Consider the following 13456-nt stretch of genomic DNA (forward strand, 5'->3'; position numbering starts at 1 on the left):
TTCTGTTTATATCGGTCTGTCCCTGATGAGCGTGTGCGAAAAAGAGGGGTTTCTCCAAGCTAAAATGCAGAAAAAAACAAATACACCTACTCTATGATGCTAACTCTAAGCAGAAAATGTTACAGCTGCCGCCTTCAATACCTCCTCTGCAACTGGCCTCCGAATCTATAAGCCTTCGTCCGTACGGCATTCTTCGCTATATAATGTTTGATACGAATGGTGCATTAGTAATATTGCAACAATTACTCACCTAGTATCATTAACTCATGGTTAATGCTTTTGTTGATATTGTAAAAAGGGATTGAGACTTGCAGTGCTAGTCCATACAACCTTAACAATAAACCCGAGCACAAACTAACTAGCTAGCTAGCAGTCACCCACCAGCTGCCTCCTCCCAACAACGACGATCGCTATAGGCTGGGTCTAGCCCCGAATGCACCACTGCCATTGGGTACGAGCTTCAACAGTCAAATCTTGTCTCTATATCTGTTTAAAAAATATATAATACTGTACTAATTTGTGATTTAGTACTTGAATTCACACATTATTTGAATGTTAAAACCCCCAATATAAAAAGGCTTATTATAGGTTCATTGGAAACAGGTTTATCAACTCTGCTTGCTACAGTGCCTGATGGGTAATGAAGTTTCTGGTAGAATGTAGGCAAGGCCCTGTTGTGTGTGATGATGGAGGAGACACAGGAGGATGCTTGACGAAGTGAATGGTGGAGGGAAGGAAAGAAAGAAAGAGTATGATATGTAGGCCTACCTAATAGTGAAAAGATGACAAAGTAACATGAATAGCCCATCTCATTGTTCATGTTCTTTATTTACTTTTTTTTCAAGACACACATTTCACATTTAGGCCAATCAGTCAGTCTGTGTGGTGGAGACCCCAAGCACAAGGTTTCCCACCGCATTCAGGCATGGTACTACAATGATTTCAACATGGATGATAGCAATGAAAATGGTAAATATGAATAAAAACAGTATAAAAGTACAAAAACGACAGGAGACTTGCTCCTCTGCAGCGCAAATAAATAGTTCCACCAAAGTAACTTAAATAAATAGTAAATACTGTAACAAAATACTAGAATATAATAATATTGATATTGCGACAAAACGATAGGGATAGCATTGACAGAGTATTCTACATTATATCATAGAAAACTATAATACACAATTGCATTGTATACAACAATTTACATTATTGTACAAGTATGTACAACTGTGCAGAACCGTAGTATCACAATATCACAATACATAGTATTTTAAGGCTTGGGGTGTTTTTTCATTTCTTATTTATGTCACTAAAATGCTCAAACATCATGTGTACCAAGGCACAGATTCAGAATCAGCTGACTCAAAAGGCTAATCCTAACAAGTTTGTGCAAAGAGATTAGATCAGGTCCTAGATCAGTGCTTAGCAACAGGGCATATTCATTAACCTTTACCACAGCGTTAGATATGCCACCTGTTATTTTTCCATGCGGGACACAGACTCTGTAAATAGCAACTAAACCCATGGAAAAACTATCTACCCTATGTTGTGTTGACATCCTGATTGATGCATGGTTCATAACAATCTCTTTCTTAACAGTTTACAAAACCAAACAGGTGACACATTTAACATGTTCGGAAGATTCTATGAGTAACCCTAAATCTACAAGGTAAAGTACAGCACTGTAAGAAAAATACATGTACGCTCTCCCAAAATATGGTTGCTACAAGCCAAGTATGTTTGCTACATCTACTGGCGGAAATAGGCTACTCTTTGTGAAGAGACAGGTGTGATAAACGAATAAAGTTAAATGGTTGAAAATACAATCCATATCATTACAGACTGTAAGAAGTCAGGAAGTGCTACTGTGTGGTCTCCTTGTTTACTTTGAGAGGTGGGATGAAGGGGGAGAGAGAGAACAGAATAGGAGTATTGATAAGGTACAAGAAACTAAATTCACGACAATAATGTAAGTAAAAATGATAAGTGACACGTTACAATATCAAATAAATAATGACATCAAATAAATAACTAACAATAAATAAATAAATACATAAATAACACATAGTCAGGAACAAGGTATTTAAGAGAGAGGATGGGGTGGCAGTGACATGTTAGTGAATATTGAAGACCATTACTGGTTGTAGTAGTGTGAATATGGTGGATCCTCATAGGCTGTAGTTTGAATATGGAGCTCCCTCATTGGCTACGATGAGGATGGAGGTTCAGTGACAACAGTACAAGGTTGTAGTGTGGTTATCTTGAATCATCATTGGCTGTAGTGTGTTTTTCTTGGATCATCATTGGTTGTAGTGTGGATTTCTTGGATCATAATTGGTTGTAGTGTGGTTATCTTGAATCATCATTGGCTGTAGTGTGGATTTCTTGGATCATCATTGGTTGTAGTGTGGATTTCTTGGATCATCATTGGTTGTAGTGCCGGTTGAAGCTAGTAGATCCCCATTGGTTGTAGTGTGGATTCTGTGCATCCCTATAGACTATAGCACTTCAGGAATCATCATTGTACTGCAGACATTTTGGACTTTGTACTGAGCACTGAGAACACTCGTTGGGCCCAATCACAGAAGAGTCTGAACTGTAGTAGCAGCTCCTGGGAAGACTGTAACACATCAAACTGGGATGGGGGGGGAGGTGGCAGCGAGGGAGAGGGAGGAGAGAGACGCTGAGCATCAACTCTCACCATCTATGAGGAGAACGGAGAGAGAGAGAGAGGGATGGTTTAGATTTCCTGTCTGAAGTGCTAGGCTAGACTACTGTACCTCCCATCCAAGGAATGTGATGCAACAGGCCTAAATGTAATGTAATGATTGAACCTAAGTGCAAGAACTACAGAGCTATCCCATTATTAGATCATCACACAGCGTAAGAACAGTAGAACTATCTGATAAAATCTCATATGTATATAATATCCAAATTATAGAAATGTACTACGCTGCATACTGTATCTATCAGCCGTATTAGTGTTGGACGGAGCAGTTACCTGATGCTCTAGCATGCTGGTGAGAGACTTGATGAGTGAGATCATCTGTCCCAGTTTAGGGAGAGCAGGGTGGTGGTGTTTCCTTGATGCTCTGCTCAACCAGGCAAAATGGTGCTCAAACGACTTCAAGTCCGAGTGGAGCTGAGAGAGAGTGGGTCTCATCTGGATGATAGAAGAAGAGGGGCAGGGAGAGAGTTGAAGAAAAAGAGAGAGATTTAGTATCAATGTCTGGGACATAACAGAACACATCTGGAAGGCAGAAATACATATAGACACACACACACAAACAAATTAAAACACATTTACCTCAAGGGAGTTGATGTCACTGGCTCTGTTGTTCATTACTGGCAGGGACTTAAATCTATGCTGTTCTGGGTCTGTCTCGAACGCATGTTCCTTCTGTAAGAAAAACAGACAAAACAACACGCTACATCAGTCAAGTACATCCTCACAAATTTGCACATCTTCACAAGAGTCACGGAAGCATAAGGAAATTATTATTCCAGCAGCACTTAGATCAGATGACTGTCTGGTCTGGCCACGACTAGAGACCGTAGCTTTCCCTGAGAAAAGTGTGGTTGGGTCAGGGAGAGTTCACCCAGATTGTAACCCGAAAACGTCAACAATAAGAGCAAGTGACCTGAAACCACAGGATGTTTTCTACTGGGAGAGGAGGAGAACAACATATGCTCTGACTAAGAGAGCTCAGAGTGGGATAGACAACACAGAGCTGCAGGGAAACTCCAGGGTCGCAGCTATAAAAAATGTGAGATTACGTAATGCTGTGTAGTAACGTGTGTACAATCCCCAGAGTATGTCTGCACTGCTCACAGCCACCACTAGGGGGAGACAGACCACATCACAGCAGACTCAGGGGCACCGCTACTGGCTACTGTATCTCTGTGGGCCCTTAACAGGTGAAGAAGTGATTTATGAGTAGAATGTAAATGACTGAGAATGACATGAAGCGCAACAGTGACTAACGCCATGTGCGTCAGAGCACCAATCAGTGGAGAAACATAACAGCATTAGGAAAACATTATGGATGGTGGTACACAATGGGTTGTGTACACTTAATGCTTCCTCATGCTATTGTGTTGTTCTGTCCTCATTGTGCTTTTACCATCGTGTTTTTCTATTATTATTGTTGTTGTTTTCCCTCATCTCATTTCATATCTCTCTCTCTCTCTCTCTCTCTGCTCTCTCTCTCTCTTGTCTCTGCTCTCTCTTCTCTCTGTCTCTGCTCTCTCTCTCTCTGTTTTCTCTGCTCTTCTCTCTCTCTCTCTCTCTCTCTCTCTCTCTCTCTCTCTCTCTCTCTCTCTCTCTCTCTCATCCCTCCCTCACTCACTTGCTTCTCTGTCTTTTACAAAACACCACTAATGTTTGTGGCTTAATGTTTTGTCTTTCTTTCAGAATTAATCCAATCCCACCCCTCTTATCCCTTCCACCCCTCTTTGGGTTATTTCTCTCTCTCCTCTCCTCTCTACCCTCCATCTTACCCTCTGCTCCTCACACACACACACACACACACACACACACACACACACACACACACACACACACACACACACACACACACACACACACACACACACACTGGTGACCACTTCTCCTGCATCTCTCTCTGATCTCTTTATCTGCTCAGTCTCAGCCTGTAATTCTCTTATCCTCCCATTCTCATTCTCTCGTTCTCTCCATCATGACCTCACTCAACTGAACCTTGCACCCCCCACCCCATCACTGTGTGTGTGCCCCCCCCCAACAATCTTCCTGAATGCAAATACTGGAATGTGATAAATCTCTGTGATTTTTATCAGGTCACTTTGCTGTGGCGACCGAAAACCAAACACTAAACACCACACCTACACAACCACAACTATTTACAGCACCCTCAATGCACACACACTCTGACACACACAACACATGGACACACACATGAAAACACACAACAGACATGTAGAAACATTACACACACACAGTTGTATTGCTTTCTTGCAGGGACTTTCCATTGACACCAATTCTATTTTTCTTTTCTAGCCTTGACCCCTGTTCATTGGAACTCTGCACAAGAAGAAAATAAACCAAAATAAATCCTTAATGTCATTGAAAAACGAACAAAACATTTTGTCAAAGCAGCATATTGCCATTGCTGTGCAGCGTTGTCTGCTTTGATAAAGCTTCTTCCTCACATCTGGCCCCCATACTACACTACTGCTATAGCACTGTGCCCTCATACAGAGATACTGCACACACACACACACACACTTATTGAACAATCCTCTTACCAGAGACTAGAGAGTGTGTAACTATTTTCAGTTACGTGTCTTAAACAAATGTGGTTTCTGATTTACATCATATAAAAATAGAATCTCTTGCGGTCATGAATAACCAAAGATAAGGATATGTTCTGCTTCACCTGTTCAAACACATTGCTTACAGGACACTTCCATCACATCTGTAGGCCTAACGTACACCGCAATCATTCCCATTTCAATACAAACTCCCCAGACGCTTTTACTTGGCCATCTAGATTAGAACAACTTCAGGAAACAGCAACAGATAAGCAACAGGTGCCAATCCACATTCCATTTCCTCACAGCTAATAAACGGAGTTAATCAGTTCCAGAAATAACTATTACCGGTAGTTACTTTCTATTCTCTTTGAGTGTGTGTGTTTTCTACTCCAGGTACAAGTTGTCCATAGGCACAGATCTAGGACTAGCGTACCTACCCCCAATCCTAACCCTTAGCATTAGGGGGGGAAACACTAAACTGACCTGAGATCAGTGTCCAGAGGCACCTTTCTCCTACTATGAGGGCTCAGTCAGACCAGGAGGTTGAGGCAGATCTCCCCACGGTCGGTCGGCCTCCGAGCCCAGTCCTGTCCTGTCTGGATTAAGGCTGACCTCACATAGTGAAATCTCTAATGACGCCAGTCCTGGCTGTCCTCCTCACACGGCTAATGACGCCAGCCCTGGCTGTCCTCCTCACACGGCTAAGGGACTCTTCATACACTGGCTGACAGCACAACACAAGCAGCTTAACTTCAAATCAAAATCAAATCAAATGTATTGGTCACATACACATGGTTACCGATGTTATTGCGAGTGTAGCGAAATGCTTGTGCTTCTAGTTCCGACAGTGCAGTAATATCTAGCAAGTAATATCTTGCTAGATATTACTGCACTATCGGAACTAGAAGCACAAGAAGAATAAGACATCTAGGGCAACTATCCAATTCAACTGTCCAGAGTTGTATTGCGTCACAAAGTCAGGGAGAGTGAGGCAGGAGGAGCATGGCTTCTTATGACTGCTCTATGCAATCACTATGAAACCATAGTAGTTATTAAGGGGTCATAAAGGTGAGCTATTGGACAACAACTTCAGCCAGTCTCTTTTCATGTGCCTCAGGTAAGTTGTAATGGCATGATCGCTATCACACAATCAATACAGTACCCAGACCAGCATAGCAATCCCCCCATCCTGACATCAGAAGTGAATACATTAACATTCCACTCACCAATAGATCTGCTGTGATCTGCCGCAGATTCTTCGTCTGATTGGCCAATCTGTCCAGTTCGTGCACGACGTTCGGCCGCCGGTAGGGGGCGGGGACGGCAGATGTAAATAAAGGCAGTTGGGCCAATAGCAGCGAGAGCAGCAGAGAGGAGGAGGAGTCGACCAGTACTGGGGGTTGGGAGGAAACGGAAGCAATTATTAGGTTTATATGACCGCGGAGAAGTGCTGTCATGTCGATATAATGATAATGACCTCGGGGTACGGCTTTCATCTCTCCAGAGATATTGCACCATAATGTAAACATAAACCCAGACTTGGCAGTGAAATCCTTCAGAGTTACACAAAGCCAGCAGAGTCATGTTTTCACAGGTTAAATGCAAATCACTAAATAATTAAATCCGATGACACATTATAATATTATTAACAATAACAACCCCTTCACAATTATTGACTTTCATGAATGCCTCTAATTGTCACACCTGCACATCAGTTGTTGGATGTGACCAGAGTCCTAAATGCAAATCACTTGGCCTAATTCATGAAATGCTATGACACACTGTAATATTATGTTGATCTCCTTCACAATAATCGACTTTCATGAATGCCTCCAATTGTCACACCTGCAATAGTATACATCAGTTGTTGGATGCGACATAAATTACATAGCCTAAGCCAAGACAGCTCTGTAACAGTAAGCTCATTCATTCCTTCTCTTTCAAGTTCAAATACAAGGTAAAGAAAGTCCCAATTGCTGCTGAAATGATAAATGCCTGGGTAATTACAGGAGAACCACAAGCCAGGACTCAGGAGAGCATCACTCCTTGTTCAAACTTTAACCAACTGCTGCTATAAGACGTTAGTGTCTAGGCTTCTTGAAACAAATGTAGCACTCAGTGGTCACTGAACATGGCAATGCTTAGCTATGTAAACAGACAATTAAGTAACATTTGCATGCTCAGTAATTGCATTTGAATATGGAATAGCCCAATCAATGATCATACCCTCAGAATCGTATCAGCATATTATTATGCCAACATATTAGACATAGGCTTAACTAAACAAGACAAGTTAGAAAGGACAATAAGAAAATTAAGAATCTATTGAAAGAATAATGGCTTTTTGAAAGAAAAAGATCATAGGCACTTACATTTCATTTTTGTTCGTGTCCAATAAATAAATGCACGAGTTGCAATAAATAAATAGTTAAATAAATAAAGTAAGAAAATTAATAAATAAATCGAACTCCGGAAATTGTCACGTGCTCCAGTTTCTTCTAGCTTTCACACTCCGCGAAAAGAGTGAAGGACGCAAGAGATTGCAGAAGGAGAAGGGGAAAAGGACGAGAGAATGAATGAATGAATGAAAAAGTAGAGGAATGAGTGCGAACTATCCAATAAATAAATAAAATACAATGCCTCCAAACTTTTTGTTCAGTAAAGTTTGAGATCAGTTCTGGTAATGAACTGATAGTAACGATAGACAGACACTCAGATAAATGGTTAGGGAGGGATAGACGGACGAGTGCAGAGAGATGGATGCGAGTGTGTGTAAGTCAAAATTTCGCGCAGTGAAATGTTTAGGCTTGTTTAAAACGTCCTTTTATAAAGACTGGGCTGTATGACACATCGACTGAGTCACCGACATTCATTCATAAAAACACACGCGCTCCCTCTTTCCTCCTCCCCTCCCTCCCAGCGCTGTCTGTCTCCCTTAGCAAATTTTTTAAAATGTTCCGTTGTTTTTTCATTTTTTTCTTCTGTCTGTATCACTTTCTCTCGTCCATCCTGTCCCTATCTCCAGTAGCCTACACTTCCTCCGTCGCATCCCGCTACCTATTTATCAGTCCATCTACCTCTTTCTATCTTCCCATCTCCAAATCTCTTCCCCCCTCTCTCTATCACTGCAGAAGTTTTAAAAGGCCATTGTTTAATTTTACATCAGCCTATCTCCAGTACTGTATCCTTTATACATTGGATCTACCTCTCTCTCTCTCTCTCTCTCTCTCTCTCTCTCTCTCTCTCTCTCTCTCTCTCTCTCTCTCTCTCTCTCTCATAGTTTATTGTGTTTCTCTGAGCTTTAAAAATGTTTTCTGACTGTGGCTTTACAGTAGGACTCTGCTACATATGGCACGTTCCCCACTTCATAGTTTATACACAGAGCAAACACCTCTCTCTCACCCCCCTCACTCTCCTTTTTTTCAGACAGTCCCTCCTGAGACATCATCCTGTTATTTCCACTTTCCCCCCTTCTTTTTTCTCTCCCTCTCTCCCTCTCTCCCTCTCCAGGGTGAAGGAAAGAGTGAGAGACAGAGCGGGACGGGAGAGAGGTGTTGTCCAGAAGGGGCCTAAAGTGTTGCATAGAAACAGTGACTGGACTCCAGTCCAGTAACACAGTGTCAGGGAGGGGGAATAAGATGGGGATAAAACAGTACACACACACACACACACACACACACACACACACACACACACACACACACACACACACACACACACACACACACACACACACACACACACACACACACACACACACACACACACACACACACACACACACACACACACACACACACACACACACACACACACACACACACACACACACACACACACACACACACACACACACACACTCATAAACCAACAAAATAATAAAATGCTTAATGCACACACATACACGACAGCATAAATACACACACACAAACAAACAAAGACGTGCAAGCAAGTACGCATATACACATGTGTGCACAAGCCCATACCCTGACGCTCTATCTGTCTCACACACACTTTCTCAGTCACTGACTGAGTGGCCCTGGAAACACCCCATCAGGTGCAGTAAAGCGTAGCACAGTGTTGCAAAAAGGCAGAAATTAGTTTCCAGTCATCAAGGAAGAGACGGAGGATTAATGCAGCATAGACATAAACCCCAGGTGAGTGGGCCGGTGGACACACACTCACACACACACACACACACACACACACACACACACACACACACACACACACACACACACACACACACACACACACACACACACACTTAATGTATACACGAGCACATGTGCACTCACTCACGCCCACATACACAAACGCACACGCACATGGACAGACACGCAATCGCACACACACACGCACGCACACACTTACTGTATACAGGTGCACTTACTCACTCACACATACACACACACACACAGACACACACACACATAAACCAACAAAATAATAAAATGCTTAGAGGGCGGGTCTTCAAGGGAGAACCCCTCACTCACACTAATAATGATATGGTAGTGGCTACAAGTGTTAAGTGATGGACCCACACACACACATGGATACACACAAATAAACACACTGACACTTATGAGGGCGTAGTGGCGAGGAGGCTGGGTGGTAAAGGTGTTGTGAGAAACAAGTTGCATTCTGGGTCAACAGCAGAGAAGAAAAGAGAGGAGAGGAGGAGAAGGGGAGAGAAGGAGAAGGGGAGAGAAGGCGAAGGGGAGAGAAGGAGAAGGGGAGAGGAGGAGAGGAAATGGATGAATGTGGCGGGATCGAGGGAGATATTGACACACTCGCTCTTTTTAATTTCCCACATCAAAGGACTGTTTGAAGACACAGCTGGGGCAAGAAGAAGAGAAAGAGTGAAGTTAGTCACTCTCCCTCCCTCATTCTCTCTCTCTCTCTGTCTGCCTGCCATGATGGGGGTCTCCTGGGTGGTTCTGAGGCACTGAGAGTCTGTTAGACAACCTGCCAAAGGTGATCACTCATATCACTCACACACACTGTCACTATATATGTGTGTGTGTGTGTGTGTGTGCTCATGGGGAGCTATTTGTTGGGAAATAAGGTCTCTGTGCCATGGTGTGTGTGTGTGTGTTCGGAGAAGGGGTAGTGTGTGTGGATGGGTGTGTGCGCATGTGTGTGGGTAATTAGTAGGCTGGTGGTGTGAGTGTGGTGTCTGTATATGTGTTCAAGAACATTAAGTGTGTGTGTGTGAGAGTGTATGTGTGTGTGTGTGTGTGTGTGTGTGTGTGTGTGTGTGTGTGTGTGTGAGTGTGTGTGTGTGTGTGTGTGTGTGTGTGTGTGTGTGTGTGTGTGTGTCTGAGTGTGTGTGTGTGTGTGTGGCCTTGATGTGCTACCCATTACGTCACCAATGTGTATAAACCACCGGAGGAGGAGTACCAGAGTGAGACACTGAATTAAACCTCAAACACATCAGAGAGAACGGAACCTGTGACATGGTCTGTACCATCGTGTGTGTTAAAATGTTAGACATCAGAAGAACCTGTGACATGGCATACTACAGCCCTCCCTATGTCTGTGACTGTATAACGGCTTACTACTTTCCTCCCTATATCTGTGACAGTGTCGCGCCTTACTACAGCCCTCCCTATGTCTGTGACTGTGTCGCGAATTACTACAGCCCTCCCTATGTCTGTGACTGTGTCGCGAATTACTACAGCCCTCCCTATGTCTGTGACTGTGTCGCGGCTTACTACAGCCGTCCCTATGTCTGTGACTGTGTCGCGGCTTACTACAGCCTCCCTATGTCTGTGACTGTGTCGCGGCTTACTACAGCCCTCCCTATGTCTGTGACTGTGTCGCGGCTTACTACAGCCCTCCGTATGTCTGTGACAGTGTCGCAAATTACTACAGCCCTCCCTATGTCTGTGACTGTGTCGCAAATTACTACAGCCCTCCCTATGTCTGTGACTGTGTCGCAAATTACTACAGCCCTCCCTATGTCTGTGACTGTGTCGCAAATTACTACAGCCCTCCCTATGTCCGTGTGTGTATTAAATATTAGTAAGACATCAGAGAGGGAGAGGGAGAGTAGGGAACCTGTGACACTGCCTTCCCTTGCCCTTCTGGCCAGACAAACCTGACTCACTTAGTCCAACTTTACTGGGTTAGTCAATCTTTGCGTAGCCCTGACAAACCCTGGCGCTGTGTAGATCTGCACGCGACTGTCTCTTACATGGTTTCCTCACTGTCAAATGAAGCCTTTTGATGGGTCAGAGTGTCTGCTGGGTTTGATCCTTGTGCTCTGATTGGCTGGGAGTTGAAGTTGATCATCCCTGGTATACAACAAGGGCTAATTCTAATGATTTCATAATATTCATCATTAGTTTTTACATTTACATATATTTGAAAATGTTGGTATTGTCCAAATAACCCTTCTGGTATTCCAATTGGTTTATATAGTGTAAAACTCCTGTTCCAAATGACTCCATTGGTTACTGTATGTCTACTGTAAGTGACTGTAGTGTAATAGAGCTGAAGGTTAAGGCTCTGATCCTGCCTACCTCACAGCCTTGGATGTGTAAACAGAGGGAATGTTGAACATGATGCAACGCTGGAAACACAGGACACTCCAATGGCAAACGTGATTTTGAGAGTGCGGGTAATCAATTCATCATTTTGATGTTGCTCCATCATTTCCTCCTCCAGGGAATTCCGCCAAGCCTTAGAATAAACACAAGCAGCGTTTACGCTCAAAGGGAAAGGACGAGGGCCGACATACTGTTAATGTTTACTCTACTATGACTGGGTAGTTGGACGACCCCTAAACTCTCTCCATAACCTCCACTTCACTCCTCTCGGACATACCTCCCTCCATCCCCTCCCTCACTCCATCCTTCCATTCTGCCTCAGAGTGCGTGATTCGAGTAGGGCATCCTATCTGGCCAATTGTTATGGTAACCCTAACTCACCCCCCCCAACTCCATAATTTCCCCCCCTACCCCCTCTCCCCACATGCCCCTTATGCATCTATGTACGTCAAAGAGCGAGTGAGTGTGTTAATGTTTTTGGAAAAAGAGAATGAAGTAGTGACACACAGGGGGAGGATAGTCATTGGGCAATAAAGTGACGTCTCTCACTCTCTCTTTCTCACAGTCAGTGATCATGGTTAATATGCTGTTGTCTTCCATCCAAGAGATATACGACAATCCCCCCCCCCCCCCCCCCCCCCCCCCCCCCCACCGCCTACTCCCCCATCCACCCCCCTTCACCCCTGGCTAGTTTAGTTAGGAAAACTCCCCACAGATGGATTTACAAATTATGCGTGTCAATTACTCTCTTCCTTTCCATTTGGCTCTCTCTGCCTTCTAAATGCAGATATGGCTGTGTTGTGTTGTGTTGTGTTGTGTTGTCCTGTGTTGTGTTGTGTTGTGTTGTCCTGTGTTGTCCTGTGTTATGTTATCCTGTGTTGTCCTGTGTTGTGTTGTCCTGTGTTGTGTTGTGTTGCCTTGTGTTGTCCTGTGTTGTCCTGTGTTGTGTTATGTTGTCCTGTGTTGTGTTGTCTTGTGTTGTCCTGTGTTGTGTTGTGTTGTCCTGTGTTGTCTTGTGTTGTGTTGCCTTGTGTTGTCTTGTGTTGTGTTGTCCTGTGTTGTGTTGTCCTGTGTTGTCTTGTGTTGTGTTGCCTTGTGTTGTGTTGTGCTGTGTTGTGCTGTGTTGTGCTGTCCTGTGTTGTGCTGTCCTGTGTTGTCCTGTGTTTGGTTGTCTTGTGTTGTCCTGTGTTGTGTTGTGTTGTCCTGTGTTGTGTTGTGTTGTCCTGTGTTGTGTTGTCCTGTGTTGTGTTGTCCTGTGTTTGGTTGTCTTGTGTTGTTCTGTGTTGTGTTGTGTTGTCCTGTGTTGTGTTGTCCTGTATTGTGTTGTGTTATCCTGTATTGTGTTGTGTTGTGTTGTCCTGTATTGTGTTGTGTTGTGTTGTCCTGTATTGTGTTGTGTTGTGTTGTCCTGTATTGTGTTATGTTGCCCTGTGTTGTGTTGTCCTGTATTGTGTTGTGTTATCCTGTATTGTGTTGTCCTGTGTTGTGTTGTCCTGTATTGTGTTGTCCTGTGTTGTGTTGTCCTGTATTGTGTTGTGTTGTCCTGTGTTGTGTTGTCCTGTATTGTGTTGTGTTGTGTTGTGATATGGTGCATCTACTCTGCTCCC

The 13456-nt window shown here is 43.6% G+C and overlaps 1 protein-coding gene across 2 annotated transcripts; it reads right to left on the reverse strand.

Moving 5' to 3' along the window:
* Window positions 1-838: 838 nt before the first annotated feature.
* On the reverse strand, window positions 839-8073 carry LOC311139641 (interleukin-11-like; the record flags this gene model as incomplete). Of its 2 annotated transcripts, XM_084174552.1 has the most annotated exons (5): window positions 839-2704; window positions 3002-3163; window positions 3308-3400; window positions 6522-6688; window positions 7668-8073. In XM_084174552.1, 5 exons carry the CDS (start codon window positions 7672-7674, stop codon window positions 2519-2521), a joined length of 615 nt encoding a protein of 204 aa, XP_084030678.1. In that variant the 3' UTR covers window positions 839-2518. The 2 variants fall into 2 exon arrangements, with proteins under 2 accessions (XP_084030678.1, XP_084030677.1); XM_084174551.1 differs by lacking the exon at window positions 7668-8073 and having other exon boundaries at window positions 6522-6824.
* Between the last annotated feature and the right edge of the window lie 5383 nt (window positions 8074-13456).

The sequence above is a fragment of the Coregonus lavaretus genome, assembly GCF_964263955.1.
Source record: "Coregonus lavaretus genome assembly, chromosome: 13".
NCBI lineage: Eukaryota > Metazoa > Chordata > Actinopteri > Salmoniformes > Salmonidae > Coregonus > Coregonus lavaretus.